At 55.8% G+C, this 25,745-nt stretch overlaps 1 protein-coding gene across 1 annotated transcript in view; it reads left to right on the forward strand.

The window, feature by feature from the left end:
- The window catches only part of PTK7 (protein tyrosine kinase 7 (inactive)), a 62,794-nt gene that overhangs the window by 28,834 nt on the left and 8,215 nt on the right, over nucleotides 1–25,745 (forward strand). Inside the window, exons 2-17 of the mRNA XM_043907508.1 lie at nucleotides 9,622–9,909; nucleotides 10,300–10,402; nucleotides 10,767–10,957; nucleotides 11,051–11,201; nucleotides 12,498–12,646; nucleotides 12,898–13,164; nucleotides 14,988–15,121; nucleotides 15,270–15,405; nucleotides 15,517–15,636; nucleotides 16,906–17,055; nucleotides 17,155–17,305; nucleotides 17,403–17,530; nucleotides 18,848–19,051; nucleotides 20,243–20,398; nucleotides 21,129–21,361; nucleotides 22,533–22,613. Of these exons, the coding sequence (XP_043763443.1) occupies nucleotides 9,622–9,909; nucleotides 10,300–10,402; nucleotides 10,767–10,957; nucleotides 11,051–11,201; nucleotides 12,498–12,646; nucleotides 12,898–13,164; nucleotides 14,988–15,121; nucleotides 15,270–15,405; nucleotides 15,517–15,636; nucleotides 16,906–17,055; nucleotides 17,155–17,305; nucleotides 17,403–17,530; nucleotides 18,848–19,051; nucleotides 20,243–20,398; nucleotides 21,129–21,361; nucleotides 22,533–22,613 (2,642 nt within the window). The remainder of the gene's footprint in view (nucleotides 1–9,621; nucleotides 9,910–10,299; nucleotides 10,403–10,766; nucleotides 10,958–11,050; nucleotides 11,202–12,497; nucleotides 12,647–12,897; nucleotides 13,165–14,987; nucleotides 15,122–15,269; nucleotides 15,406–15,516; nucleotides 15,637–16,905; nucleotides 17,056–17,154; nucleotides 17,306–17,402; nucleotides 17,531–18,847; nucleotides 19,052–20,242; nucleotides 20,399–21,128; nucleotides 21,362–22,532; nucleotides 22,614–25,745) is intronic.

Raw genomic sequence — 25,745 nt, forward strand, 5'->3', positions numbered from 1 at the left:
CACTGGACCACCAGGGAAGTCTGCACAGTTGCTTCCTGAAGCCAGTGGCTCTCCCAAGCCACCTCCTTCAGTCTGGGTTCTTCTCTTTGTGTTTCAGGTGATGCTTTAAGCCTGGAGCATCTGTTTTCCTGGAGAGAAGGGTGGGTTTCCAGAAGCAGCTGCTGGTCGGACAGGTGGAGAAGGAAAGAAAGGAAGGCTGGGGGAAGGGCACTTGGAGGACGATGTCGGGCCGCCTTGGTCTCCGGCACATGTGTTTGGCATCGCCGCGTGTCAGCGGCTGTGTGGCAAATGCAGCCCATCGCCGCAGGCCCTGCGTGGCTCCTGCTTTCCACATCACACATAGCAGAGCGATTTCCTCACATTCCCCACTCTTGTCTGCTCCGGGAAGTGGTTTGCAGAGCACTTCTAAATATAAAAGTATGAGACTGCCTCCCTCTCTTATCCCTTTGAAACCAGCTGAAGGCCAGCCTCTTTAGTCACATTTTGGGTTTGGGGGGAGGAGGATGGAGGGGCAGGGAGAAGCTGGCGGAGTGTGTGTGCCTGATGCGTGTTTTCCCGGGCTCTGCTGGTCCCCAGATGCGTGGGGGGAGCCGCGCAGGGCTGGTTCCACGGGGCACATGGAGAGAGGAGAGTGGAGGCTCAAAGACTGCCTTTCAAACTGTGGGCAGGTATGTTCAGCCACTTACTTGTTTTAAAATTTTTCATTTTCTTCTTCCTTCCCCATACCCAACAGTATGTTATTCTCCTGGGAAAAAACAGCAGGATGTAGGCGATGGCCACAGGGAAAGCACTTTAGAACGGAGTGCTGAAGGGAATAAAATGAGAAGCAGAGTGAGAGATAATGCGTTTATATAGGTTAAAAATAGCCACATGCAAAGCAAAATCGCATCTGACCAGAGCACGTACAAAGAGAGGATTTACATTAAACAGGACGGAGTGGTAGTTGGAGGTGGCCTTGGGTAAAAGGGAATAAAGTGAAAGAAATGAAGAGCAGCCAGAGTGGTAACGCGAAAAGAACACAGGGTTGTCCCTGGTGGTCCAGTGGTTAAGACTTCACCTTCCGGTGCACGAGGTGTGGTTGGGGTGCTCAGATCCCATGTGTCTCCTGGCCAAAAAACCGGGACATAAAACAACAGAGACGATAGTGTAATAAATTCAATGGAGACTTAAAAAAAAATGGTCCACACCCAAAAAAAAAAGCACACAGACATGGGAGTCAGACAGATCTGGGGGCACGTCTCCCCCCACCGTCACTGGGATAGCTTTGACCCCAGTTTCCGCCTCTGTGAAGTGAGGCTGGTCTCAGTGGAGGGTTCTTTGGATGAGAAATAATGTGTCTATGAAATAAGGGCCGACCAGAGCAGACAGACTAGCTAAGGCCGTGCCGACCAATGGAACTTTTTGCAGAGACAGAAGTCTGACATCTGTGCTGATCAGTATGGTGGCCACTAGCCACATGTTGCTCCTGAGCACTTAGAATGTGACTGGTGGGGTGGAGGAAATGAGTTTTCAGTTTCGTTTCATTTTAATTAAGTTACATTTGAATAGCTGCATGTGGCTAGTGGCTGCCATATTGGCCAGAACAGGTCGAAGGGATGTTTTAAGTTCTTTAAGAGGTAGGGAGGGGACTTCCCTGGTGGTCCAGTGGCTAAGACTCCGAGCTCCCAGTGCAGGGGGCCCAAGGTTTGATTCCTGTTCAGGGAACTAGATCCCCCATGCCATAACTAAGACCTGGCACAGCCAAATTAAATAAATATTAAAAAAAAAAAAAAAAGAGGATTTTCCCTCATTAGTGGAGTTGAGATCACTCCACCTAAAAGACAAGGACTCATTTTCTCCCCTGATGGGGAATTTGGGGTGTATGCTCATTGCCTTAGAGATGGTTAAAAAGAGCTCAGAAAACTGAATCTCCCAGAGTTTTCCGAACCTGTCTTGAAAATAAATAGATGAAGTCAGGTCCAACTAATCCCATAGTAGTGGTCCCCAGGCTGTCCTCTGCTTTGACAGGAAAGGCTCTGAGAAACTCATGCCCAGGCCCACCCTGGCACTGTTCTCACTGTGGTGCCCCTGGGCCCCTCCCCACTACACCTGGGAGGTAGACCGGCTTGGGGCCTGGGTCTCAACCCCACCCCTGGCCCCAATAAATGGCTGTGGAGCCTGCATTGAGTCCTTTTCCATCTTCCCTGGAGGATGAGCGCTAGACCCCTTGTTCCCTCTGGGGTCCCTGAGCACCCCGGCTGAGCATCCCTGAGGTCTTCCTGGGGCCGAGCTCCAGCTTCCTTTCCCAGGCTCTTGGTCCAGCGGCCCCCTTGCCTGCCTGCAGTGTCTGTCATTTCCATAGTCCACTCTCTGGTGTCTTCAGGAGACAGCTGGCTGCAGTCTCTCTCTCTCTCCTTGGGGCTGAGGATGAACATGGAGGGTGCAGAGGACCCCTGGTTCCCCCTGGTGGTTCTGTCCCCCTCTCAAGCCCCCACTGCTCACCAAGCCTTTGGACTCCCCAGGGATCACCTTGCCCAAGGGAGTTTAATCTGGGGTCCATAGTTCCCTAGAACCTCTGGGATTTCGTACTTCTCTGAGAACTATGCAGCCTTTTGTGGGTTTGTACCTAATATGGTTTTTATTTGAATATCCTTGGGGTCAGAAAAGAATCACGAAAACCGGGTGAGGAAACTGAGGCCCAGAAAGGATAATTAAGTTGGCCAGGATTGGATCACGGTAGATGCAGAACAAGATTTCAGGTCAGGTAACTTTTTTTTTTTTTTTATTAGTCTGCTTTGGGATCTTTGGTTGTCCCCTGTGAACTTTTAGCTGTGGCATGTGGGATCTAGTTCCCTGACTAGGGATTGAATCCAGGCGCCCTATATGGGGAACACAGAGTCTTAGCCACTGGACCACCAGGGAAGTCCCCAGATAGACTCCTAAGTGCCTTCGTCTCCCTGTAAATGCGTGTATGGTATTTGCTGTGTGGCCCAGGCCCTCTGGAAGGGCACAGGGTACCATATTGGGCATGGATGTCTCCCCCCAACTCCTGGAGCTTGCAGTCTAGCTTGGGAAATACAGCTCTTGGTCACAGCACGGGCGGGTGTCTCGGGGGTGCTACAGGCAGTGAGCTCTCAGTGCAAGGGGCATGGCCGAGGCAGAGGCCAGATCTCCTGGGGAGGCAGATTGCAAGCCAGGCCACGGGAATTGCAGCAGCTTGTTAGCAGTAATGCTGGTCCCCGGTTTGTAGCCCCCAGCTGCCTCTGACCACACACCTGCCATTTATAGCATTACTCTTAATCCTCCCGGGGCTGGCTCTACATGTGGTGCGTGGGCTTTGGGGGCTGGCTGTGCAGCTGGAGGCCGGGGAGGGGGCAGGAAGGGGACTCTGACCAGCCAGCCCTTTGTTTCTGGTGACTGCCTCTTTTGGGCTCAGCACAGCGAATCCAGGACTAGGTCTTGGTGACTGTCCAGTCACATCCTCTCAATTCTGTAATATTTACAGGTAATAGAACTACCTGGTGTGTGTTGGGGGTGGCCACTGGCCAGGGTCACTCTACCTGTCAGGGGTTGTATTGAGACTAGAACCCAGGTCTCTGCACCCTATGTTCCTTCTTCCTGATCACACTGCCTCACTGGCTTGGTTTTTAATTCATTGCTGCTTCCTTGGAGACATCACAGCCGTTTAAGGGTTCCTAAGGGTGAGAGATATGTCCTAGATATGGTCCCCTCGGCCCCAGCAGAAGAGGAGTTGGTGCTAGGGTCTCATGGCCTGGCTGCTGGCTGGGGAACTGCTGCTGCTTTTTCCAAGGTAAATAAATTTAGCCACACCAGATCTTAGTTTTGATAGGTGGGATCTGATTCCCTGACCAAGGATCTAATCAGGGGCCCCTGCACTGGGAGTCTGGAGTCTTAGTCCCTGAACCACCACGGAAGTCCCTGGGGAGCTTCTCAAACCACATCTCCCAACTGCTGTATCTGCCCCTCTGGGTTCAGATGCACGGGACACTGGACATGAAGACCTACTTGTGCTTTTAGAGATTCATCTTTCCGCTCCAGGGCCTCAGAGGAACAGGCAGGGGAGGACTGAGGTGTGATTTTCATCTAAGGTAGAAGCGCTGGCCCGCTGGGTTTTTTCTGCCCTAATCCCTGGTGATTTTGTTCCGTTTCTCTAATCCGGATGTGGGAGCCTCTCCAGATATTTACAGTTAAATCCCAGGACAGGAAAACTCAGCTGGGTCCCTGGCTCCGCTCCCTCCTGCGTTGCTCCGAGCAAGGGCTGTGATGGCCTGTGGAGGGCTGTGGGGCTGCTGGCGAACCTGTTTTTTTGTAGACGCTGGGGAGATGGGACGGGGCTGAAACCCTGTGCTCTGCCTCTGGGTCTTGGAGTCAACTGTGATGGATCCTCAGCGACCCTCTGAGCCCTGAGGTTCTAGGGCGTGTCCTCAAACGGGGTTGCTGGTGCTGAAACCACTTGTGGGTATTGGTGGTGGTGGAGGGGGAGACTCCAGACCCCCCAGATTCACAAACCCCACTGCAGTGTTATGTGTTCCTGCTGGCCCTGGGGGAACTGGGAAGATGACTGGGACTGCTGCAAGTAACTTGTTCCTGTAGAGACTGATTCCTAAATCCCCTCCCCCCACAGTGACCCATGCCTATGAGCCATGGGCCCTGGGAGTAGCCTGGAGTAGCTAAAAGTACATCAGTGAGACCCCTCAAATCCAAGGGTCTGGGTGCATTGGCCCCTCAGGAAGGAGGAGTGGGGTAGAGATCTTGGTACCCCTGGGGCCTCTCCCTTGGTGCCCTTAGGGTTTCTGGATGGAGGGGACCTGTGGGCAGGGCTGTCCTCCTGTGGGTGAAGGGGCCTGGGGACTGCTCTCTTTCCTGGCATGGAGCCCTTGTGCCCCTTGGGTTGAGGGCTGCCTCTCCTGGCCTGTGTCCTGATGCTGTCGCCTCAGGTGGGGCACAGGAAGTTGGCAGACATCTCCCTTGGGTCCATATGGCACAATATGAACTTCCTTGGCTAGGGCTCTCTAGGCCCCCTGGGAGGATGTCCCCCAGGAATGTGGGGCCTGGAGGCAGGGACCGAGTCTTGGGTGTGGAGGGGTCACAGTCGTGATCACACGCACCCCTGTGCAAGATGCCTGGGCCAGGGCCAGCCTGGGTCATGTTGGTGCCTCTGCCTGGTCCCAAGACGGCTGTGTGAAGGATGGCACTTCTTATTAGGAGGGAGAGAAGGTAGATGGAGTCCCCTGGTATTAGGTTTGGTGGGTTCTAGTGTTTCCCTAGTGGCTCAGACAGTAAAGAATCTGCCTGCAATGCAGAAGGCCCAGATTGGATTCCTGGGTCAGGAAGATCCCCTGGGGGAGGGCATGGCAACCCACTCCAGTATTCTTGCCTGGAGAATCCCATGGAGAGAGGAGCCTAGTGGGCTACAGTCCTTAGGGTCGCACAGAGTTGGACATGACTGAAGCAACCGAGCACGCTCAAAGGACCTCTAGAGTCTGGGGATGTCTTTTCGAGACCAGGAGGACTAGCCCCTGGGAGATGGGTCATTGAGTGGCCCAGATGGATCCTTGGACCGAAGTAGCTGAAATTACTTCAGAGCAGAAAAACTTCCTGCTGCTCTCTGCTCTTCATAAAATCATGTTTACGCATATGTGTGCGCACTCATGCACACGTATACACACATGGGTCGACTGGGCCTGGGGCCCAGAGAGCAGCGAGGAGGGCAGGCACCAAACCAGACGCTTGCTGGGGGGTGGGGAGCCGGAGTTGGGCCACTGCCCACCCAGCCCTTTCTCGAGGGGCTAGGGCCAGGGCCCAGGCAGAGTGAGTGTCTGCATATAGATGGCTGTTGGGGAGCCAAGGAAATGGCTTGGAAAATGTCCTTATTGGGTATTTGCAGCTCCAGCTTCTTTGGGGTCGTGCCTGGTGTGGGCAGATGGCTCTGTCTGCCGGTTTTGTTGGTGGGGGGCAGGGTGTTCTTGAGCCCGCCCTGTGCCCTCCGGGCACTCTGGGCCATGCTATGAGCTTTTCATTTATGAACCCACTTAGTCTCAAGCAGCCTGGGTGGTAGGAGTGGGGTTCTCGTTTCATGGCAAGGGAGAGGGTCCAGAGAGGCCAGTGGAGGTGGTGTTGCTAGGGAGTCGAAGCTGCTCTGCTGAGCGGCTGCCTCAAGGGTCACGTGGGCCAGATATTTCCCTTCTACACCCAGGGTCTGCGTGTAGAAGGTGGGGTACACGGAGGGCTAGGCTGTGAAAGGGGGGCAGCTTTGGGAGGCCCAGGACTGGTGCGCTTCCCTCACGGACTTTCTCCAGACCGCAGCGCTGGGGTATCCTCAAGTCAGGGTTGTGCTGGGGACTGTACCACCTCGATCCCCCCAAAGCCTTCCTCCTCTGTCGTTCAGCCGAAGACTTCAAAGAACTCCTACTTCCCAGCTCCTCCTTGGTCTGCCCGTTTCCCCCCAGACAAAAGACCAGACCAGCACCTCCTGCAGACAGTGAGATGGCCGGACTGGGCGCCCCTTGCAGTGTCTTCTAGGTGAAGTGGGTGTCAAGGCTCCGGGCCAGTCTCCAGTGTGGGGAGCCCAGTGGCCGGGATGTGGGCTCAGAGCAGGGGCCAGGGTCTTAGAGGAGGCCTTGTGGCTGCCCTCCCTGCCTTCTGTAACATCTGAAGCCTGCCCCCGCCAAGCAGTAACCAGGACCTGCTGTGAGCTGACGTCAGGGCACAGGGCCCCTCGGGGCCAGCTTTGATGTTCCCCAGGCCCTGTCGAGGGGGCGCGGGGGGCTCTGAGTGGCAGTCTGGGAATGCAGTATCTCACCACAGCTCCGCCAGCGCCAGGAGGGGACAGGATGCTGGAGGGAGGCTGAACTGGGGTCCCTCTGAGTCATGCCATCTCCTCTCCCAACTCGGGTTTCTGTGGCAAGGGGTCTGTGCTTCCTGCAACCTCGCAGCCCCTTTCCTTCCACCCTGCCCGCCCCGCCCTCACCTGATGATCTGTTCAGAACTTCCCTGCAGTGGCGGCTGCTTCCCATCTGGGGTCTGGGTGGGCATTGGGCCTTGCATGGGGGGAGCTTTATAACATCCCTAGAGCTTGCATCTTTGGGCAGGAAGCGTCATGATGGTTAGGATGACGGTAGCTGCCTGCTGAGTGGGCTCATCCAAGGCATTGCACAAGAAATTGCTGCATTTGCGAGTCACGAGAGGGTGAGAGAAAGCTGGGGTTCCCACTGTGTTCCTTGCGCAAGGTCAGGCACACCGAGTGTGGATCTGACTCAGACCCTTATAACTAACCTCCTGTGGGTGGGCAAGCCTCCGGGTCCCCACTGTGTCTGGAGAGGCCGAGAAGGGGAGCAGGGGTCGTCTACCCCTGGAGGCAGATAAACTCTCTTTGTCTCTGATGAGCGTCTGTAGTTCTGGGTTGAAGGTTCCCAGATTTGAATGCACAGAGGCCTGCTGGGGCCTCTGCCCGAGGCTGCCCATCTGTGTCAGGAGTGGGTGTTGGGAAGTGTTCCGGATGCTTCTGTGCCTGCCAGCTCTCGCCCCGCACTCCTTTGAGGTTCCCTCCATTCAGCCGGTGTTCACTGAGCACCTTTGTGAGCCTGGTGTTATCTGCGGGAGGTGTGTCTCTCTCTGTACCTGGCTGCAGGGAGTGAGACCCATTCTGGGCTCAGCTATTTCCGGGACTGGTTTTGAGTTCTTGGGCGGGGCTGGGAAGAGTGTGGTGTGGGTATGGAGTCGGGCTCCTTGGGTCACGGTCCCAGCTCTGCCACAAATGAGCTATTTGATCTTGAGCAAATCCCTTCATCTCTCTGGACCTCAGTTGACTCAACCAGCTTGCTTAGGGAGGGCAGGGACCGCACTCCAGTGCAGTGTTTGGAAGCGAGTGGGGGTGTTTGGGTTGTGAGGGTGACTGGGGGCAGCTTTGCTGACTGGCACAGTGGATGGGATAGCCCAGCGTGGTGGAGAATTATCCCATCCAGTGAGCCAGCAGGAACCTGCTGAGAAGTATTGGGGGAGCGCCCAGCCCCTTTCAGCGCCGTGTGTCTTGCACGCTGGTCCCTTTAGAATGTTGGGAGATAGGCAAGGGGTATAGCTCAGGGGTAGAGCATTTGACTGCAGATCAAGAATGTTGGGAGATGGCCCAGCATCAGGGGCAGCCCCTCCTCTGGACCTAGCCCTGGGGGATCCTGGACTTGTCTTGATGCTCACTTTTTTTTTTTTTTAATATTTTTATTTATTTGGCTGTTCTGGGTCTTAGCTGAGGCAGGCAGGATCCATTTCCCTGACCAGAGATGGAACCCAGGCCCTCCAGATTGGGAGGGCAGAGTCCCAAGGACCACCGGGGAAGTCTCCTTGACACTGACTTTATGAGGAGACTGGTTCTTGTGGCCTAAAGAACCACTCCCCCTGCCGTGCCCAGGGACTTGGAAGGAAGCTCCAGTGGTTTGGGAAGGGGCATGCAGGACTCCATTAGTCTCTCCCTTCTTGCCCTTGCCGGGCCCGGTTTGGCCAGAGGCAGAGCCTGCTTCTTCACGTAGCAGCCCCAGGCGGCCTGTTTCCCCTCCCTGGAAGGGTGGCACATCCCGCCCTGTGCCATCACCCACCCTTCCCCGCCCCCCGCAGCGGGTGTTCCGGGCCCCGAAGCTCCGGGCCCCAGCTGGGCGCCCACGCAGGCCAGGAACAAAGCCCCGTGTGTTATTCCTGTGCGGCAACCGTGCCACCTGCCCGGCCCTGCCCTCCGCCTCCTTCGCCCATCTGCTGCTCTGCCCAGGCCCTTCACCCGCCCCTTTGTTTGGTTCCACCTTTGGTTGCAGGGCCCCTTTCTATGAGGGTGCTGGTCCCGGCCAGAGCTGGAGGGGGAAACCTGGGACCACTTAGCTCACCTCTCAGTTAGCCCAGAAGAGCCAGCCTTGGACACAGATGGACCCCTGGGAGTGGAGAGTAGGAGGTGGGGTGGCCCCGGCATGTCGTGGGGAATAACACCAGATCCAGAGAATACTGGCTTCTCCTGTGATGGGACGGGTTCTCCCAGAGACGCCCCTGGGAAATGCTGGACTGCGGAGCGTCTCTGGGTGGGATTCAGAGCTCCCCCTTCTGACCTGTGGCCACCTCTGATGCTGGACCCTCAGAGGGTGTGTGAGAGCCAGTAATCCTTCTGAGAAGCTCTTTGGATCATGATTTAGCTCTGCTCTGTGACCTGGGTTCTGAAGATGGCAGGCAGGGTTGCTTGTTAATGTTCCCCACTCGGTCCAGCATCTCCTGTGATCTGATCCCATAGCTCCGAACTCTTTTTCCTCTCGGGAGGGTCCTATGTAGTATTAACCCCCTCCCTCCTCCAGCCTTGGGGCTCCCTCCCACTTCAGCATTCTAGAGACACCGACTGCCCACATCATTCATGAGTTTTGCCTTTGTCCTGTGTCCCCCCTCCAGACCAGCCCCCTGGAGGGTACTGCGTCTTTGTTTCCCGCGGAGTACCCAGCACAGTGTAAACGTTCCTCAGTAAACAGTTGGGGTCTCATGATCCTTCTCACTTGCACTTGTTGGACGCCTCCTGTGTACAGGGCGATGGGCGGCCTGTGTTAGGACCATGGCTGTAGCTCCCCATGACCCTGTCTTTCCCGTGTTCCCCACCCGCAGGTGCCCAGGCGGCCGTTGTCTTCATCAAGGAGCCGTCCTCTCAGGACGCGCTGCAGGGGCGCCGGGCGCTGCTCCGCTGTGAGGTTGAGGCCCCGGGCCCAGTGCACGTGTTCTGGCTGCTGGACGGGGCCCCCGTCCAGGACACCGAGCGGCGCTTCACCCAGGGCAGCAGCCTGAGCTTCGCGGCTGTGGACCGGCTGCAGGACTCGGGAGCCTTCCAGTGCGTGGCTCGGGATGAGGTCACCGGAGAAGAGGCCCGCAGCGCCAATGCCTCCTTCAACATCAAATGTGAGAGCCGGGGGGCTAGGTCTGCCCCCGCGAGACCCTCAGTTCCTGAACCCTGCGGGGGGACCCCCTCCTTTGCCGCAGCACCTCCCATCTCCAGTTGAACGGGGCAGGGAGAATGCAACTGAGGTCAGCTCTCTGCTTGTATGGACAGGAGGAAGTTGAAAGTTTTCATTTTTCCAAGGGTTATTTTTTTCCCCCTTCAAGTCTTGGACCCGGTGATCTGCTGGATAGTTTTGCAAATGGCAGGAACCGTGAGGCAGGGTGGCCCCGTGTTGCTTGGCCCCCGAGCCTCCAGGTTCCGGCCTTTCCTGCTTGTCTTCCTTTCCCTCTGTGCTCCCTCCCTTGCTCTGCCCTGCGCCCCTCACATTGCAACCTTGGCCTCCGCTCCAGGGCTTGAGACCGGTCCCGTGGTCCTGAAGCATCCGGCCTCGGAAGCTGTGATCCAGCCCCTGACCCAGGTCACGCTGCGTTGTCACATCGACGGGCACCCTCGGTAAGGAGACTTTGGGGAGGGGAGGGAAAGGGTGATTATTCTTGACTGGCAGACCTGTCTCCCCCAACTGGGGGCTCTGCCACCACCCTGCCCACATGCTGTTCCACCCTGGGCCCTGGTCACTGGAGAAGGGGCAGCCTTGTGCCATGGAGCGATCCTGGGAGCTGGGAAATCTAGGATCTCTGCCAGATTCTGCCCCCGGGGTGGTGTGCCTCTGTGCAAGTCACCGTCCCTCTCCAGGCCTCAGTTTCCCCATGTGTAAACTGAGGGGTCTAGCCCTGACTGGTTTTGCATCCTTCCTACCGGCCACTTGAGAACACCCCCTCCCCCACCCCCGGCTGCTGACCCGCTCGGGCCCCCGCAGGCCCACCTACCAGTGGTTCCGAGATGGGAGCGCCCTCTCTGACGGTCAGAGCAACCACACGGTCAGCAGCAAGGAGCGAAACCTGACTCTCCGGCTGGCCGGCCCTGAGCACAGCGGCGTCTACTCCTGCTGTGCCCATAATGCCTTTGGCCAGGCCTGCAGCAGCCAGAACTTCACCTTGAGCATCGCTGGTGAGCCCCGGGGGGTGGGGGGTGGGGAGCTGGGGACGGGGAAGGGGTCTGCCCACCTCGCCTGCTCACGTGTCCGTGCCTCCCCCACCCCAGATGAGAGCTTTGCCAGGGTGGTCCTGGCACCCCAGGATGTGGTGGTGGCAAGGAATGAGGAGGCCATGTTCCACTGTCAGTTCTCAGCCCAGCCTCCCCCGAGCCTGCAGTGGGTCTTTGAGGATGAGACCGCCATCACTAACCGCAGCCGGTAAGATGTTAAAAGTTGTGTGTGCATGCATGCTCAGTCGTGTCCAACTCTGCGACACTGTGGACTATAGCCCTCCAGGCTCCTCTGTCTGTGGAATTTTCCAGGCAAGAATACTGGAGTGGGTTGCCGAACTCTCCTCCAGGGGATCTTCCCAGCCCAGGGTTTGAACCCACATCTCTTATGTCTCCTGCACTGGCAGGTGGATTCTTTATAGGTTGTTCTTTAAAGGATCTTAAAGAACCTCTAAAAGGGAGTGAGGTTCTTATCACAGGTATCCTAGATCTATGCGTGGAATAACCTCAGCTTTCCAGCAGGTGGCAGTAGAATGTCTTCCTGTTACAAAGTGAGCCCAACAAAGGGACCCGTCTGTCTCCAGAAGGTCCTCTTTTCCCAGTTCCCGCAGACACAGTGTGTGAGCCCGCGGTGACTCGTGCCTCCCCCACTTCTGCCCGCATGGGTCTTTTGGGATGGGGGTCAGTGGAGGGACACGGGGAACCTGGGTGATCACATTGTGGACAAGAAGGTCCCACAAGGTAAAGACACCTTACACACACACACACACACACAGAGTTACTTTTTGGAAGAAGCAAACATTTAGGTCCCAGGTGGTAAAGACACCTCACACACACACACACACTTTTTGGAAGAAGCAAACATTTAGGTCCCAGATGGTAAAGACACCTTACACACACACACACACACACACACTTTTTGGAAGAAGCAAACATGTCCAGAAGTTGCTGGGAGGTGTCAGGCCCCCCACAGGGACACTTCTGTCCTCATCCAGGCCCTAGAGAGCAGAGAGCGCCTTGGTGGTGCCAGGCGTGGCTGTGGTCCTTGGAGGTGTGGCTCCCCAGGCTGGGGGCGGGGATCCCACTCGGCTGCAGCCCTGAGGACGTCACCTGTGGTCTGTCTGGTACAGCTGAGGGGCTTCCGATGCTGGAGCTTCTGCTCTACCAGCAGGCTTATCTCGACTCCCTGGGAAGGTGGCCCCCGTCTCCACAGGTGCACGTCGACTCCTTGATTCCTCTCAGTCACACCGCTGCTGCCTGGCTGCCCCAAAGCCGCGTCTCTTGTAGTTAAAATACACACTCCCCACATACATGAACAAATGCATGCACGCCATGCACGCACATGCACACACATGCACGGTGTGTCGGCTTCCTTTTCTCTGCCCTGTTCCTGGCCGATTCTTTCCTGCGTAGCTGGCCTGCACAGGACGGGGTTCCACTGGCTCCCTTCTGGGGCGAGGCCCCTGGGCCACTCCTTGCCAACATCAGTCTCTCCCCTCCTCAGCCCCCCACACCTCCGCAGAGCCACGGTGTTTGCCAACGGGTCCCTGCAGCTGACCCAGGTCCGGCCGCGCAATGCAGGGGTCTACCGCTGCATAGGCCAGGGCCAGAGGGGCCCTCCCGTCGTCCTGGAGGCCACGCTCCACCTGGCAGGTGAGTCTGAGGGTCTGGGGTGCCGAGGTGGGGGCTGCCTTCAGCGTTGTTGGCCATGTAGAGGTTTAGGTTCATGTTTCCTATTCAGAGCAGCTTGGAGGGCGGAGGGAGGAAGAAGATGCCTGGGATCGGAAGAGGAGGTGCTGAGGGTCCTGGGGAAGGCTGGTGCTGGGAACGGGGAAGTGCGCTACGGAGAACATCAGGTGTCCTGGACCCCGTGGTAACCCAGCTGTCTGCTCCTGTCCCTACAGAGATCGAAGACATGCCACCATTTGAGCCACGGGTGTTCACGGCCGGGAGCGAGGAGCGTGTGGCCTGCCCACCCCCCCAGGGTCTACCGGAGCCCAGTGTGTGGTGGGAGCACGCAGGAGCCCGGCTGCCCGCCCACGGCAGGGTCTACCAGCAGGGCCACGAGCTGGTGTTTGCCAGCACTGCCGAGAGTGATGCTGGTGTCTACACCTGCCACGCGGCCAACCTGGCCGGTCAGCGGCGACAGGATGTCAACATCACCGTGGCCAGTAAGCACCTGTGTCCTGAAGGGCGAGGAGGGGAGGAGCCCAGGTCCCAGGGAGTCTTGGGCTCTGGCTGTGATGATGCTCAGAGTCACCCCTGGAGCTCTCCTGAGGTACCCCTTCAGCTTGAGCCCTGCTGGCTTGGGAACCATTCCTCTGCTGGACGGTGATATTGGAGTGGAGGGTGGTGAGCCAGACACAGAGGTTGGGGTGACAGCCCTCCCTGAAAGTGGTCCTCTGGCTGCAGTGGACAGGGCATGGGAGCGGGAGTCTAGAGACCCGGGTCGCTCTGTCCCCAGTCCACAAGGTGACCATGATAGAGAGTCATCTGCTTTGCTAGGGCTCAGTTTCCTCATCTATTAAAATAGAGCTGATAACGCATTACCTCCCTTACAGGATGGTCAGAAAGATCAGTGAAGCAGATAAAAAAGACTTCTTTTCCTTATTGGGAAGGTGATATGGACAGTTATAGGTTGTAATCACTTTATTTGTTGTTATACTCGCTAAATCTCTACAAAGAACTGACTTTCCAGTGAGTCACAACCACGACCTGGAGAAGGTGTAGCATTGTGCCGTGGAGCGATCCTGGGAGCTGGGAAATCTAGAATCTCAGCCAGATTCCGCTTTGAAACCTGCAACGCCACATCATAAAGAGATGCAAGGGATGGGAGGACTGTTTACAGGCTTCTTTGTACATAGTCTGCTCCACCAAGTCAGAGGATGAGAAGTCCTTGCAGGGACTGAGCCTCAGCGCAACATTTTCAAAAGATGACTCTGGCTGTTCCAAGAAGACTAGATTGTTAGGGACAAGACTCTAAACAGGAAAGCAGTTAATAGATGACTGTAATTATCTTGGGGAGATATTGAAGGGACTTGAGCAGAGGTGATAGCGGTGGAGGCAAGAGGTGGTGAAGTTCAGATACATTTTATTTCTTAAAAAAATTATTTATTTGGCTGTACTGGGTCACAGTTGTGACACGCTAGATATTCAGTCTCTGTTGTGGCATGTGGGATCTAGTTCCCTGATCAGGGGTTGAACTTGGGCCCCCTGCATTGGGAGCATGGAGTCTTAGCCACTGGACCACCAGGGAAGTCCTGGGATACATTTTAGAGCTGAGGTAGATGGGGTTTGTGTAGAACGAATGTGATTGGGTGGGGTGGTAGGGAAAGCCGTAGAGAGAGAAGTCGGCTAAGTTTTTGGCCTATACAATTGACTGGATAGCAGTGCTGTTTACCGAGAGGAAACTAGGATGAGCGGGTTTGGGGAGAAATCAAGCATTCTCTTTTGCCTCAAGTGCCTGTTAGATATCCAGCTGGAGACGCCAATAGGATTTGCAGGTCTGAGGTTCATGGGGGAGGTCAGGAGCCAGGCTCTAGGTTTGGGACTCATCTACTTGGATAGTATTGAAGCCCATGAACTGGCCATTGTTCCAGGGAGTATTTAACCAAAACAGAACAGAAATTCGAGGACAGAGCCTTGGAGGGTTCTGGTATAAGAAAGCAAGGATTCTGGAACCATGCAGACCAGAGTTTTCAATCCTCTATCATGCATTAGAAGTCATTATTTCTTTGAACCGCTGTCTTCTTATCTGTAAAATGGATACAGAAATGCATACCTCAGGGGTTTGTTGTGGCCCTGAACTAAGATAATGTAAGGAAGGTTCTCATACCTGGGCCTTCACTAAGGGGTCATGCAGTTATCACTGGAGCAGATAGGGTTTCTAAACTCAGGGCCTGGGGGAGGTGGGTAATTAGAATTTCCTAGGATTGGATCCATGGGGTTTGGGGACTTGTTGATCAACCTTCTGTTTCCTCCTTGTCCCTCTAAGCGGTGCCCACGTGGCTGGAGAAGCCCCAGGACAGCCAGCTGGAGGAGGGCAAGCCAGGCTATTTGCATTGCCTGACCCAGGCCACACCCAAACCCACAGTTTTCTGGTACAGAAACCAGATGCTCATCTCCGAGGTGAGGATGAGGGTTGCTGCTGGGGGGCTGGGGCCATGGAGTCCTCTGTGCTCAGCTCCCCGGTGCACTTTCCCCCGAGGCAGCCCCAGGGAGAGGCTGGTGGGGGGCAGGTGGAGACCCGCTCCTGGGCACATCTCCTGTGCTGCAGGACTCGCGGTTTGAGGTCTTCAAGAATGGGACCCTGCGCATCAACAGTGTGGAGGTGTACGACGGGACCTGGTACCGCTGCGTGAGCAGTACGCCCGCCGGCAGCATCGAGGCCCAGGCCCGCGTCCAAGTGCTGGGTGAGCTGGCGCCCGGCCCGGCGGGCAGGAGAGGACCGGGGAGGGAACCGTGGGGTCCAGGATCTTCAGGCCTGCCGCCTCAACCCCTCCCCTTTCCCGCTCCTGAAACAGAAAAGCTCAAGTTCACACCACCACCGCGGCCACAGCAGTGCATGGAGTTCGACAAGGAGGCCACGGTGCCCTGCTCAGCCACGGGCCGAGAGAAGCCCACTATTAAGTGGGTCCGGGCAGGTGGGTACCCTGTGGGTGTGGGGTGGGGGGTGGGCAGACGTGTGCCTGTCTCAGGCACAGCTGAGTGCCTGGTACTGCGGGACAGACAAGAAAGGTAGGGGCCACTTTATAGTCCAGTTAGAAGAAGAAAGCCAGACACAAAAGAGGTCAGGTTACAGCATTAGACAATGCATAGGATCATTCAAGGCACCAAGTGATTGGATTGGTCCAGACAGGACCGTAAAGTCCTCCCTTTCCAAAACAGTCATCCTTTCCAACATAAAAGTAATCCTTTAGAAAACTTTGGGAAAAAATAATGCATAATCCTACCATCAATCATCTCTGGGTGTGTACCGTTTTCTATGTACATCTTTGTGTTTTTACATAGCAGTTTTACTGTACATCTAATTTTCACTTACTACACTTCCATGACTAAGTCATGCTTACTATAGAAATGGACGATGCAGATAACTGTATGTAATTTTATCTTTTTTTTTTTCTTAACATTATCAAGCATTTCCCCATGTTTTTATACATAAACATTGGACCATTGGTTTTGATGATTACCATAATATTCTAATAGTTGGATTCACTGTAATTTACTTAAGTATTCACTAAATGTCTGACATTTGGGTTGTTAGCCATCCTCCCTCCCTTTCTCCTTCCCTCTCACTGTTTCTGTCACTCCTTTTTTTATTGCTGCAATAAACATCTTTATGGTGAGGTTTTTTCTGGATTTGGGTTTATTTCCTTTGGGAAAGATTCCCAGAAATGGAATAATTATGTATAAAAGGGTAGGCACATTTTTACAACCCTTGATGTGAATGGCCAAATTGTTTTTTAAAGGGCTTTTACGTTCCCATTAATAGTGAGAGTTAGAGAGTGAGGTTATCAATTCTGAGAAGCAAGTGGGCCCTCTCTGCTCAGGTGTCTGGGGGAGCATTCTGTGGGGGATGAGGCTCAAAATGGGCAGGACAGTGGCAAAGAGCAGGACTATTTGCTAGGAGTAGGGAGTGACAGGCAGTGATGGTGAGAACAGGGCAAATTCCACGCCATTCCAGTTTGGTGGAAGTGGAGAGTTAGACAGGGCAATAAGAAGGAGGCAGGGTTGGAAAATTAGAAAAAGAGTGAGTAACAGGGACTCCCGACCCCTGGTTCAGGAGTTTGGACCTTGTCTATGGGTAGGCTGGAGCAATGGCATGTTTTCAAGTGAAGGTGAGTGACTGAAGGCATTGCTGACTGCCATGGGACTCTGGTCCAGCCCATCATTCCCCCGTATTTCCCCTGCAGATGGGAGCAGCCTCCCAGAGTGGGTGACAGACAATGCCGGGACCTTGCACTTCTCCCGGGTGACCCGTGACGATGCTGGCAACTACACCTGCATCGCCTCCAACGGGCTGCAGGGCCAGATCCGCGCCCACGTCCAGCTCACTGTGGCAGGTGCGACCATGCCGAGCGCGGGGGCTGGGGCCGCGGCCTGCACCCCGCCAGCCCCATTGCTCACTGTTCCCTGCCCCTCGTCGGGCTCTTCCCATCCAGTGTTCATCACCTTCAAGGTGGAGCCGGAGCGCACGACGGTGTACCAGGGCCACACAGCCCTGCTGCGGTGCGAGGCCCAGGGGGACCCCAAGCCACTCATTCAGTGGAAGGGCAAGGATCGCATATTGGACCCCACCAAGCTGGGACCCAGGTAGGCTGTCTCCTCCTCCCCACCCCGCTGCCTCCCCTGCGGCTCAGGCTCCCGGGAGCCGGCCAGGTGGGCAACGCCGGGGCTTCTCTCCCGGCAGGATGCACATCTTCCAGAACGGCTCCCTGGTGATCCACGACGTGGCCCCCGAGGACTCGGGCCGCTACACCTGCATCGCAGGCAACAGCTGCAACATCAAGCACACGGAGGCCCCCCTCTACGTCGTGGGTATGGGGCCCGCAGGGCTGTCTCGCACGGGAAGTGGGGGGCCCGATTTCTTTCTCATCCTTGTTCTCATTAGCCCCGTACTGCAAAAGGCACTGGAACCGGTTTTTGCGACGGGGGGCGGGGATTCAGCGACGGGGGCGGGGATTCAGCAGGGTCCCCTCCTGGGGCCACCACACAGTCAGTCTCAGGTTCCTTGCCCTGACCTGGGCTGTTATTTACATCTTCCACAGCTGGGGTGTGTGAGCCTGTGGCAGTGGGGGGTGCTTTTGTCTTTAGATGCTTCCTCCCAGGTCTGTCCTCGTGGTCCTGGGTGGGTGGGGAGAGGGTGAGGCCAGGCTGCAGCAGCATGCGGTTCCTTTGCCCTGGAGACCCAGAGGGTGAAAGGTGAAAGGCCTGAGTAGGGCCTGGGACTCGGGATTTGGGCCTGCCTGACCTCTCCTGATGCCTAGCTCTTCAGGGCGGTATTTCCTCTTTTTTTTTTCCTGTTAAGATGGGAGTGGTTTGAACAAGAGGCTTTCAGACTTTTTTGGTTCAGCTGCAGAACAGATTTTCTAAATTTTTTTTTTTTTTTTTACTTTATCTGGCTGTGCCAAGTCTTAGTTGCAGCATGTGGGACCGAGTTCCATGACCAGGATGGGAACCTGGGCCTCCTGCATTTGAGAGTGCAGAGTCTTAGCCCCTGAACCACCAGGGAAATCCCAGAACTGGTTTTTTAGACAGGATTTTCCGTGGAACTTTAAATGGGTAAAGTGAAGTGGTGGCCTCTTGGTTGAGGCCTCTGGGTGTGTGTGCAAACTGGGGGATCCTGCATGGCCTCCCGCCTTGGGCCTTTCTCCCGCCTGGCATCTCTTTCTCCATGGCACCCAAGGCCACTGAAAGCCTGTAGACTAGACGATTCCTTCTGGAAAAGTGTTTCTTGAACCTGTTCTGTGCTGGGTGATGGCTGGGGTTCTAAACCAGAAGTTCCCATGTGCAGCTCAAGATTTCAAGTCACTAAGGAAGCTTGTTAACAATGGTGTGGATTTGTGATGGGGCCGACTGTGGTGTGCTTCTGATGCGTGGTCCGGGCTTGTGTCTGGGTGCAGAACCAGTCTGGAAACCACTCAAATCCTGCAGAGCTCCCTCTGGCCTCATGGGCCCCCAGGAACTGGCCCTTGTTGAAGCCAGTGATGGGGGTGACCCTCCCCGGGCGCTCCGGCCTGGACAGAGCATCAAGTAGTCCGGGAGGCTGTTGAATGTGTGCAGTGGAGAGCGGCGGTAGAGCAGTGTGGCTGGATTTGCTCTAGTGGCCCCTGCCCACACCTGTGTCTCTCTCAGACAAGCCGGTGCTGGAGGAATCCGAGGGCCCGGGCAGCCCTCCCCCCTACAAGATGATCCAGACCATCGGGCTGTCGGTGGGCGCCGCTGTGGCTTACATCATCGCCGTGCTGGGCCTCATGTTCTACTGCAAGAAGCGCTGCAAGGCCAAGCGGCTTCAGAAGCAGCCGGAGGGCGAGGAGCCAGAGATGGAGTGCCTCAACGGTGAGGGGCCCTGGAGGAGGGAGGCGGTGCCTCCCGCAGGTGCTAAGCGCCCTCCCGTGGCCGTGGAGGAAAGTGCAGCAGTTGGAGCCAAAGCAGAGCCGCACCCACCCCCTTCCCCCGCTCAAGCCCCGCCCCCAGGTTGGCCGATTCCCAGGGCCTCCGCTTCTGGGCAGGCTGGCTCAAGTCTTCCTCATTGGATTCTCGGGCTAGCTTCCTGTGTTTCCGTGCCTTTTCCCTGCAGTTCTAAACCACAGGCATAATTTCAGTATAGGGCTTCCCTGGTGGCTCAGCTGGTAAAAGAATCCACCTGCAATGCAGGAGACCCCGGTTTGATTTCTGGGTTGGGAAGATCCCCTGGAGAAGGGATAGGCTACCTGCTCCAATATTCTTGGTCTTCCCTGGTGGCTCAGCTGGTAAAGAATCCGCCTGTAATGCGGGAGACCTGGGTTCGATACCTGGGTTGGGAAGATACCCTGGAAAAGGGAACGGCTACCCACTCCAGTATTCTGGCCTGGAGAATTCCATGGACTGTATAGTCCATGGGGTTACCAAGAGTCGGACACAACTGAGCGACTTTCACTTCCAGCCCCGACCCCTCCACCCGCCCCCTGGAGTTGGCTGATTCCCAGGGCCTCCACTTCTGAGCAACCTGGCTCATATGCGTTAGTGTTTCTTTGCATAGCTTGTCTCTCCCTCCGCTAGTCTTGAGTTTCCCGGGGTGGGGTGGGGGGCTCTGTCTGCCTGTTTCCCTCCTCCTACTCTTCCTCTCCTCCACTGGGAGCCCCCTAGGGACACGGCTGGGTCTCCCCTTTCACTTTAGGGGTTCAGGAGCAGGACTGGGGTTTCCCTTGTTGTGATTGTCCCTTTGTGCCTGTTTAGAGCTTTGCGTCTAGAAGACCCTAGGAAAGCAAAAACCCTTATGTCACCAGGCTGTCCAGGGACCAGTGACTCAGCTGAGACTGGTGCTGTCTCTTTTCAAAGGCTGTAACCGGCTATGTCAATAAGTGGTCAGACCCTAAGGGGTGCTGGGCTCCCTCGCCCCAGCCCCTTCAGTTCATTGACCGGATTGTGTGTGCACTTTGTGTAGATCGCTAGGATTGGACCCCTTTGGAAGTGGGAGATTGTGGCAAAGAATTGCATTCCCCATGGTGGCTAGTCTCATCCTCACTCCCCCTCGCCCCCTCTTGCCAGGCGGGCCTCTGCAGAACGGACAGCCCTCGGCTGAGATCCAGGAGGAGGTGGCCTTGACCAGCTTGGGCTCCGCCTCCGCCGCCACCAGCAAGCGCCACAGCGCGAGTGACAAGCTGCACTTCCCGCGGGCCAGCCTGCAGCCCATCACCACGCTGGGTGTGTTGCCATGGCCGCCATCACCCCCTCCTTAACTACAGGCTCCAGGTCTGTCTTCAGGCTGCACCAGGGGCTGGTGCCTCTGGAGCCCCTGAAGCCCAGAACCTCAGAAACAGAGGGAGTATCAGGGTGACCTGGCCCAGTGGGTCCCCCGTGTGCCCGTTGTCCACACCTCACCCCCGAGATTTTTGTCATTCCTGTGTATTATTCACTTGATGTTTTCTTTAGTTTGACTTTCTCTCACCTTTAAAAAAAATTGAGCTCTGTTGACTCGATGGACATGAGTCTGAGCAAACTCCGGGAGATAGTAAAGGACAGGGAAGCCTGGAGTACTGCAGTCCATGAGGTCGCAAAGAGCCAGACACGACTGAGTGACTGAACAGAAACAACAAGCTTAGTTGTAGGAAAAACTGTGAGAAGTTATGGATCTGTGTTTTATGAGTGTAGGTTCAAGTATAGAAGTAAGACGTGTTAACGGTGAATCACTTAAAATTCTCATACAGACAGCCTTCTAGAAAATACTGTTAATCTGACCCCTTTATTTCACTGTTAGAGACTGCCAATCCCAGGAAAGAGGGGGAAGTGGTTCGCTCAGAGTTACACACAGGGCCGGGGCCACTGCCCGGTCTAGCTGGGCAGGAGCAGAGAGACGCCCCCGCGTGTGACCCCGGCCAGGTGCCTCCCAGGTCAGGGGCATCCTCAGCTGGCTGACTCAGTCCTGTGCCCACAGGCAAGAGCGAGTTTGGGGAGGTGTTCCTGGCGAAGGCGCAGGGCTTGGAGGAAGGATTGCCTGAGACCCTGGTGCTCGTGAAGAGCCTACAGAGCCGGGACGAGCAGCAGCAGCTGGACTTCCGGAGGGAGTTCGAGATGTTTGGGAAGCTGAACCACGCCAATGTGGTGCGGCTGCTGGGGCTGTGCCGCGAGGCTGAGCCCCACTACATGGTGCTGGAGTATGTGGACCTGGTATGCTGCTGGGGCGCCCTGGCAGTCTCGGGCGGGGGCAGTGCCCTGACGTGGGGGGGTGGAGGGCACCGATGGGAGCCTGCTGTCGCCACCGTGAGATGTTCAGCCTCCTGTTCCCCCAATTCCGACCCCGCCTTTCCTTAACCCTCACCCCGTTTCCCATCTGCTGGCCCCCTGTCTGGGGTTTGCTTCCAGTTTTCTTCCAGCTTCTTCCTCAGCCCAATGGCATGGATGCCTTCCAGGCCCTTTTCCCTGACTCTGGTTTTCTTTGCTTTGTCATTTTTCACTCTCCCCAGGGCCTGTCAGCCCTTGAGAATAAACATAAGGAGAACCTGGCTTTCCTTCTTTCCCTGCAGCCGGTGCCCCTGGAGGGACAGTGTTCGCTTAGCCACCGGCCTTCTCTTTCTCCCCGCTGGTGCTGCCCAGCCCTGCCCCTCACTCTTCAGTCCCAGGCTCACTGGGTCTAGTCCCCTTGGTCCTCAAAAACGGCTGTGTGGCAGACTGTCCAGCTTGGGTGCAGGAAGGGCAATGTGTGACCCTTGTCCTTCCACGAACAAGGGCTTACGAGCGCTCTGTGCGTGTTTCTGCTGCGAGGGTCCTGTCTTTGTTATGTCTGGAGGACAAGGCTTTCCTGTCTGGGGTCTGTGAAGACCGCAGGTCAGGGGCTGTTTTCCTCTTGGCGCTCTCGGGGCAGGGGCATCCCTTCCTGCCCATCTGGGGGCTACCCCCAGGGCAGCAATGACTGTCCTCCTCCCTTTCTGACCGGGAGCTTCTAGGACAGCGGTCCCCAACCTCCGGGATCTGATGCCTGATGATCTGAGGTGGAGCTGATGTAACCGTGGTAGAAAGAAAGTGCATGATAAACGTAATGTGCTTGAATCCATCTGAAACCATCCCCTCCCAGTCTGTGGGAAAACTTGTCTTCCACAAAACTGGTCCCTAGTGCCAAAAAGCCTGGGGACCACTGTTCTAGGAGACGCTTCCTGTAGGTTTTAGTTGCCACTGGACTCTCCCCATGGGGGGGGCGTCTGGGTTGAGGGTCGGGCATTCAGGTCGGGGGTCCTCCACCCCCTCCCCCTGGGCAGGCACCCTGTGAGCACCCGCTGAGTTGGATTTTGGGGGGACACTTCCTGGGCTGTGATCTGACAGAGATGCTGGGTTTTTTGCTCAGGGAGATCTTAAACAGTTCCTGAGGATTTCCAAGAGCAAGGATGAGAAGTTGAAGTCGCAGCCCCTCAGCACAAAGCAGAAGGTGAGGGTGGTGGGGGTGGAGTGGGGGGTCGGGAGCCGGGCAGTCCTCTAGCAGGTGCCCTGGTCGGGCGCTGCCCGCGGGCCAGGCCCCCGGGTGAGCACTCGGGGATCACGGTGATCCTCCGGAATGGCGACACTTCCCTGCGGTGGGTAAAGACACCGAGGCTGAGACGGATTGAGTGACCGGTCGGAGCCTGTGAGCCGCCCTATGTGGCCCCACTGCCCTCGTGTAGAAGCGCCACCCTTGGCCCCGGGCCGTTGGAGCAGGACGCCTGCAGAGGGCGCTGAGCTGAAGGGGCAGCCGGCAGCCCGGGCGTCTCAGGGCAGCGGGGCTGGGCGCGGCCCTGAGCGTGTTCCCTCATCCCCCCGGGGTGTGGACGGGCTGCCAGGGTTTCACCGCCTGTGGTTTTCACGCTTTTGCTCTCACTCGGGCTGTGGGCTGCCCAGCCTTTCCTTCCGGTTCTCCTCCTGCCTCTGGCACAGAGCCCTGGCCGGGGCCCCGTGGAGACACAGACCTGGGCTGAAACAGTGAAGAAGGGACCGCTTCCTATGGGCCCCTGTCTGCCTCGGACCATGCCTTCTGTGCCCAGCTCCCCCTGCCCGCCGCCTCCTCCCCTCCCCCTCCCTGCTTTCATGTGACCAGGTATCCTGTGTCCACAGTGACAGTGATGTCACCACATAAGCAAGCAAAGCTCAGGGCAGGGAGGCAGACTGCTGGGCCTCCTTTCCGGGTGACTGTTCCCGGCCTGGAGGCTGACCCGGGTCATGGCAAGGTGTGGCTGGTTGATCAGGCAGGGGGGTGGGGGGATCCCTGGCTGCCCTCCATCTCTCTGCAGGAGCAGCTCTGTGACCTTCAGGCTGACCTTTTTCCATCACAGGTGAATTTGCTGAGGCCCAGACAAGGCCAGTGAGCTGGCCTCCTGACGTGATGCCCCTGCCTCCGTCTCTGAGAAGCCACAGGACAGTTTGTAGTGGTTGGAGATGGGAAACCACAGGACAGGATGGCTCTCGCCAGCTGGGTGGGATGTCAGGACCCCAGAGCTCACAAACCAGAGCATGCAGGGAACCAATGAATCATCACTGGGCCAGTCACGGTGCTCAGGGCCCTTGGGGATCCAAAATTGAGACCACGGGACGTCCTTGGGCATAAGGATCTGGGGGGAGAGCTTGGGTAAATGAGTGCAGCACATGCTTTACAGACTTCAGATAAGATACGAAAAGTCAGCAAGAGACATAAAGAGTGTCATTAGAGACATAAGAGACCTTGAAGGTGTCCATGTCCTTTAGGTGGACAGACAGTGTGAACAAAGAAAGCCATTCAAATTCAAGTCTTCAGGATAAGAAGTAGGTGAGTGGTGGGAGAAGAGGAGACTAGGTATGTTGTTGTGGCTGAGACAGGGGCGTAGGCAAGGGACAGGAAGTCAGTTATTTCCTTCACGTGACCCGAGGGACTCTGGCTGAAATCATCACCACCTTTGCTGAAGATCTCTTGCACACTTTGTTGCCCGAGCATCTTGAACTTGATGGGGAAACTTCAATAAGTTGGTTTCCACACTCTCCGAGGACAGTGTTCTGCATTGAGTGGTGGGGGAAGGACGAAAAACTGTAAATTTCTGGATCATACCTCAGACTTAGGGCAGAATCTTTGCAAGTGGGATCTGAAGACCTAAAGTTTTTAAATAAGCTCTCCAGCTGATTCTTAAGCTAATTAAGGTCTAAGGAGCCCTGGGATAGGACAGTGGCTTGAAATGGTTTTGCTTAGAGTCTCCTATAAGAAATGCGTTTTATATCATGGCCCAGCACATGCCCCTCCCTCACACATAGACACTTAAAGCTAGAATTAAGCTTTCACAACACTGTATTTGATGCTGTTAATATTTCTTATCCTATATTTATTTATTTATTTTTTCATTTATTTTTATTAGTTGGAGGCTAATTACTTTACACTATATTTATTTTTAACACACTAAATTGGCTTTGAGAACTATATGGGTTTTCTTTTAAAAAGATTATTTGTTTTGGGCTAAGCTGGGTCTTTGTTGCTGCACGTGGGCTTTCTTTAGTTGCAGAGAGTGGGGACCATTCTCTAGTTGCAGTGCCTGGGCTTCTTGTGGTGGCCTCTCTTGTCCTGGAACACAGGCTCTGGGCTCTTCGGTTTCAGTAGTTGCAGCATGCGAGCTCAGTGGTTGAGCCTTGCTGACTCTAGGGTGTGTAGGTTTCAGTAACTGACAGCAGGGCTTAATAGTTGTGGTACATAGGCTTAGTTGCTCTACCGCATGTGGAATCTTCCCAGAGCAGCGATCGAACCTGGGTCCTCTGCATTGGCAGGCAGATTCCCATCCACTGCCCTAGCAGGGCTTCCCTGGTAGCCCAGCTGGTAAAGAATCCTCCTACAATGCAGGAGACCCCTGGGTTGGGAAGATCCCCTGGAGAAGGGATAGGCTACCCACTCCAGTATTCATGGGCTTCCCTCGTGGCTTTACCATCTGATGGTAAACAATCCACCTGCGATGCGGGAGACCTGGGTTTGATCCCTGGGTTGGAAAGATCCCATGGAGGAGGGCATGGCAACCCACTCCAGTATTCTTGCCTGGAGAATCCCTGTGGACAGAGGGGCCTGGCTGGGGCTACAAAAGAGTCGCAAAAGAGTCAGACACAACTGAATGACTAAGCACAGCCCAGCACTAGCAGGGAAGGTCCCATGTGGGTTTTGACTGGTAGTTTGAAAAACTTCCTTTGGGGGATTCTGTGAAAATGAAAATCCTTAAGAAAGACACATTAAACCTTGTAGATGCTTTCTTGTGCTAATAATGTGGTGAGCCGCTGTGCCACTTTATGTTTCTAGGGTCCTTCCTGGGGGGGACGGAGGGAGAACACGATCAGGTTTTAAAGGGAGGCGGAGTGGTAGGCAGGCTGCTTCTTGGTCAGCTAGAGCTGGAACGAGAGTGCCATGCTTGGTATGGGTGAGCTGGTGGGAGTCCCAGGAGGATTCCTGGTCAGCAGTGGAGGAGATCAAAGATGTGCGGGGACTTCCCTGGTGGTCCAGTGGCTGAGACTCCTCACTCCCAATGCGGGGGGCCCAGGTTTGATCCCTGGTCGGGGAACTAGATCCCCACGTGCTGAAACTGAGCTA

This window comes from Cervus elaphus, chromosome 7 (assembly GCF_910594005.1).
Source record: "Cervus elaphus chromosome 7, mCerEla1.1, whole genome shotgun sequence".
NCBI classification, from domain to species: Eukaryota; Metazoa; Chordata; class Mammalia; order Artiodactyla; family Cervidae; genus Cervus; species Cervus elaphus.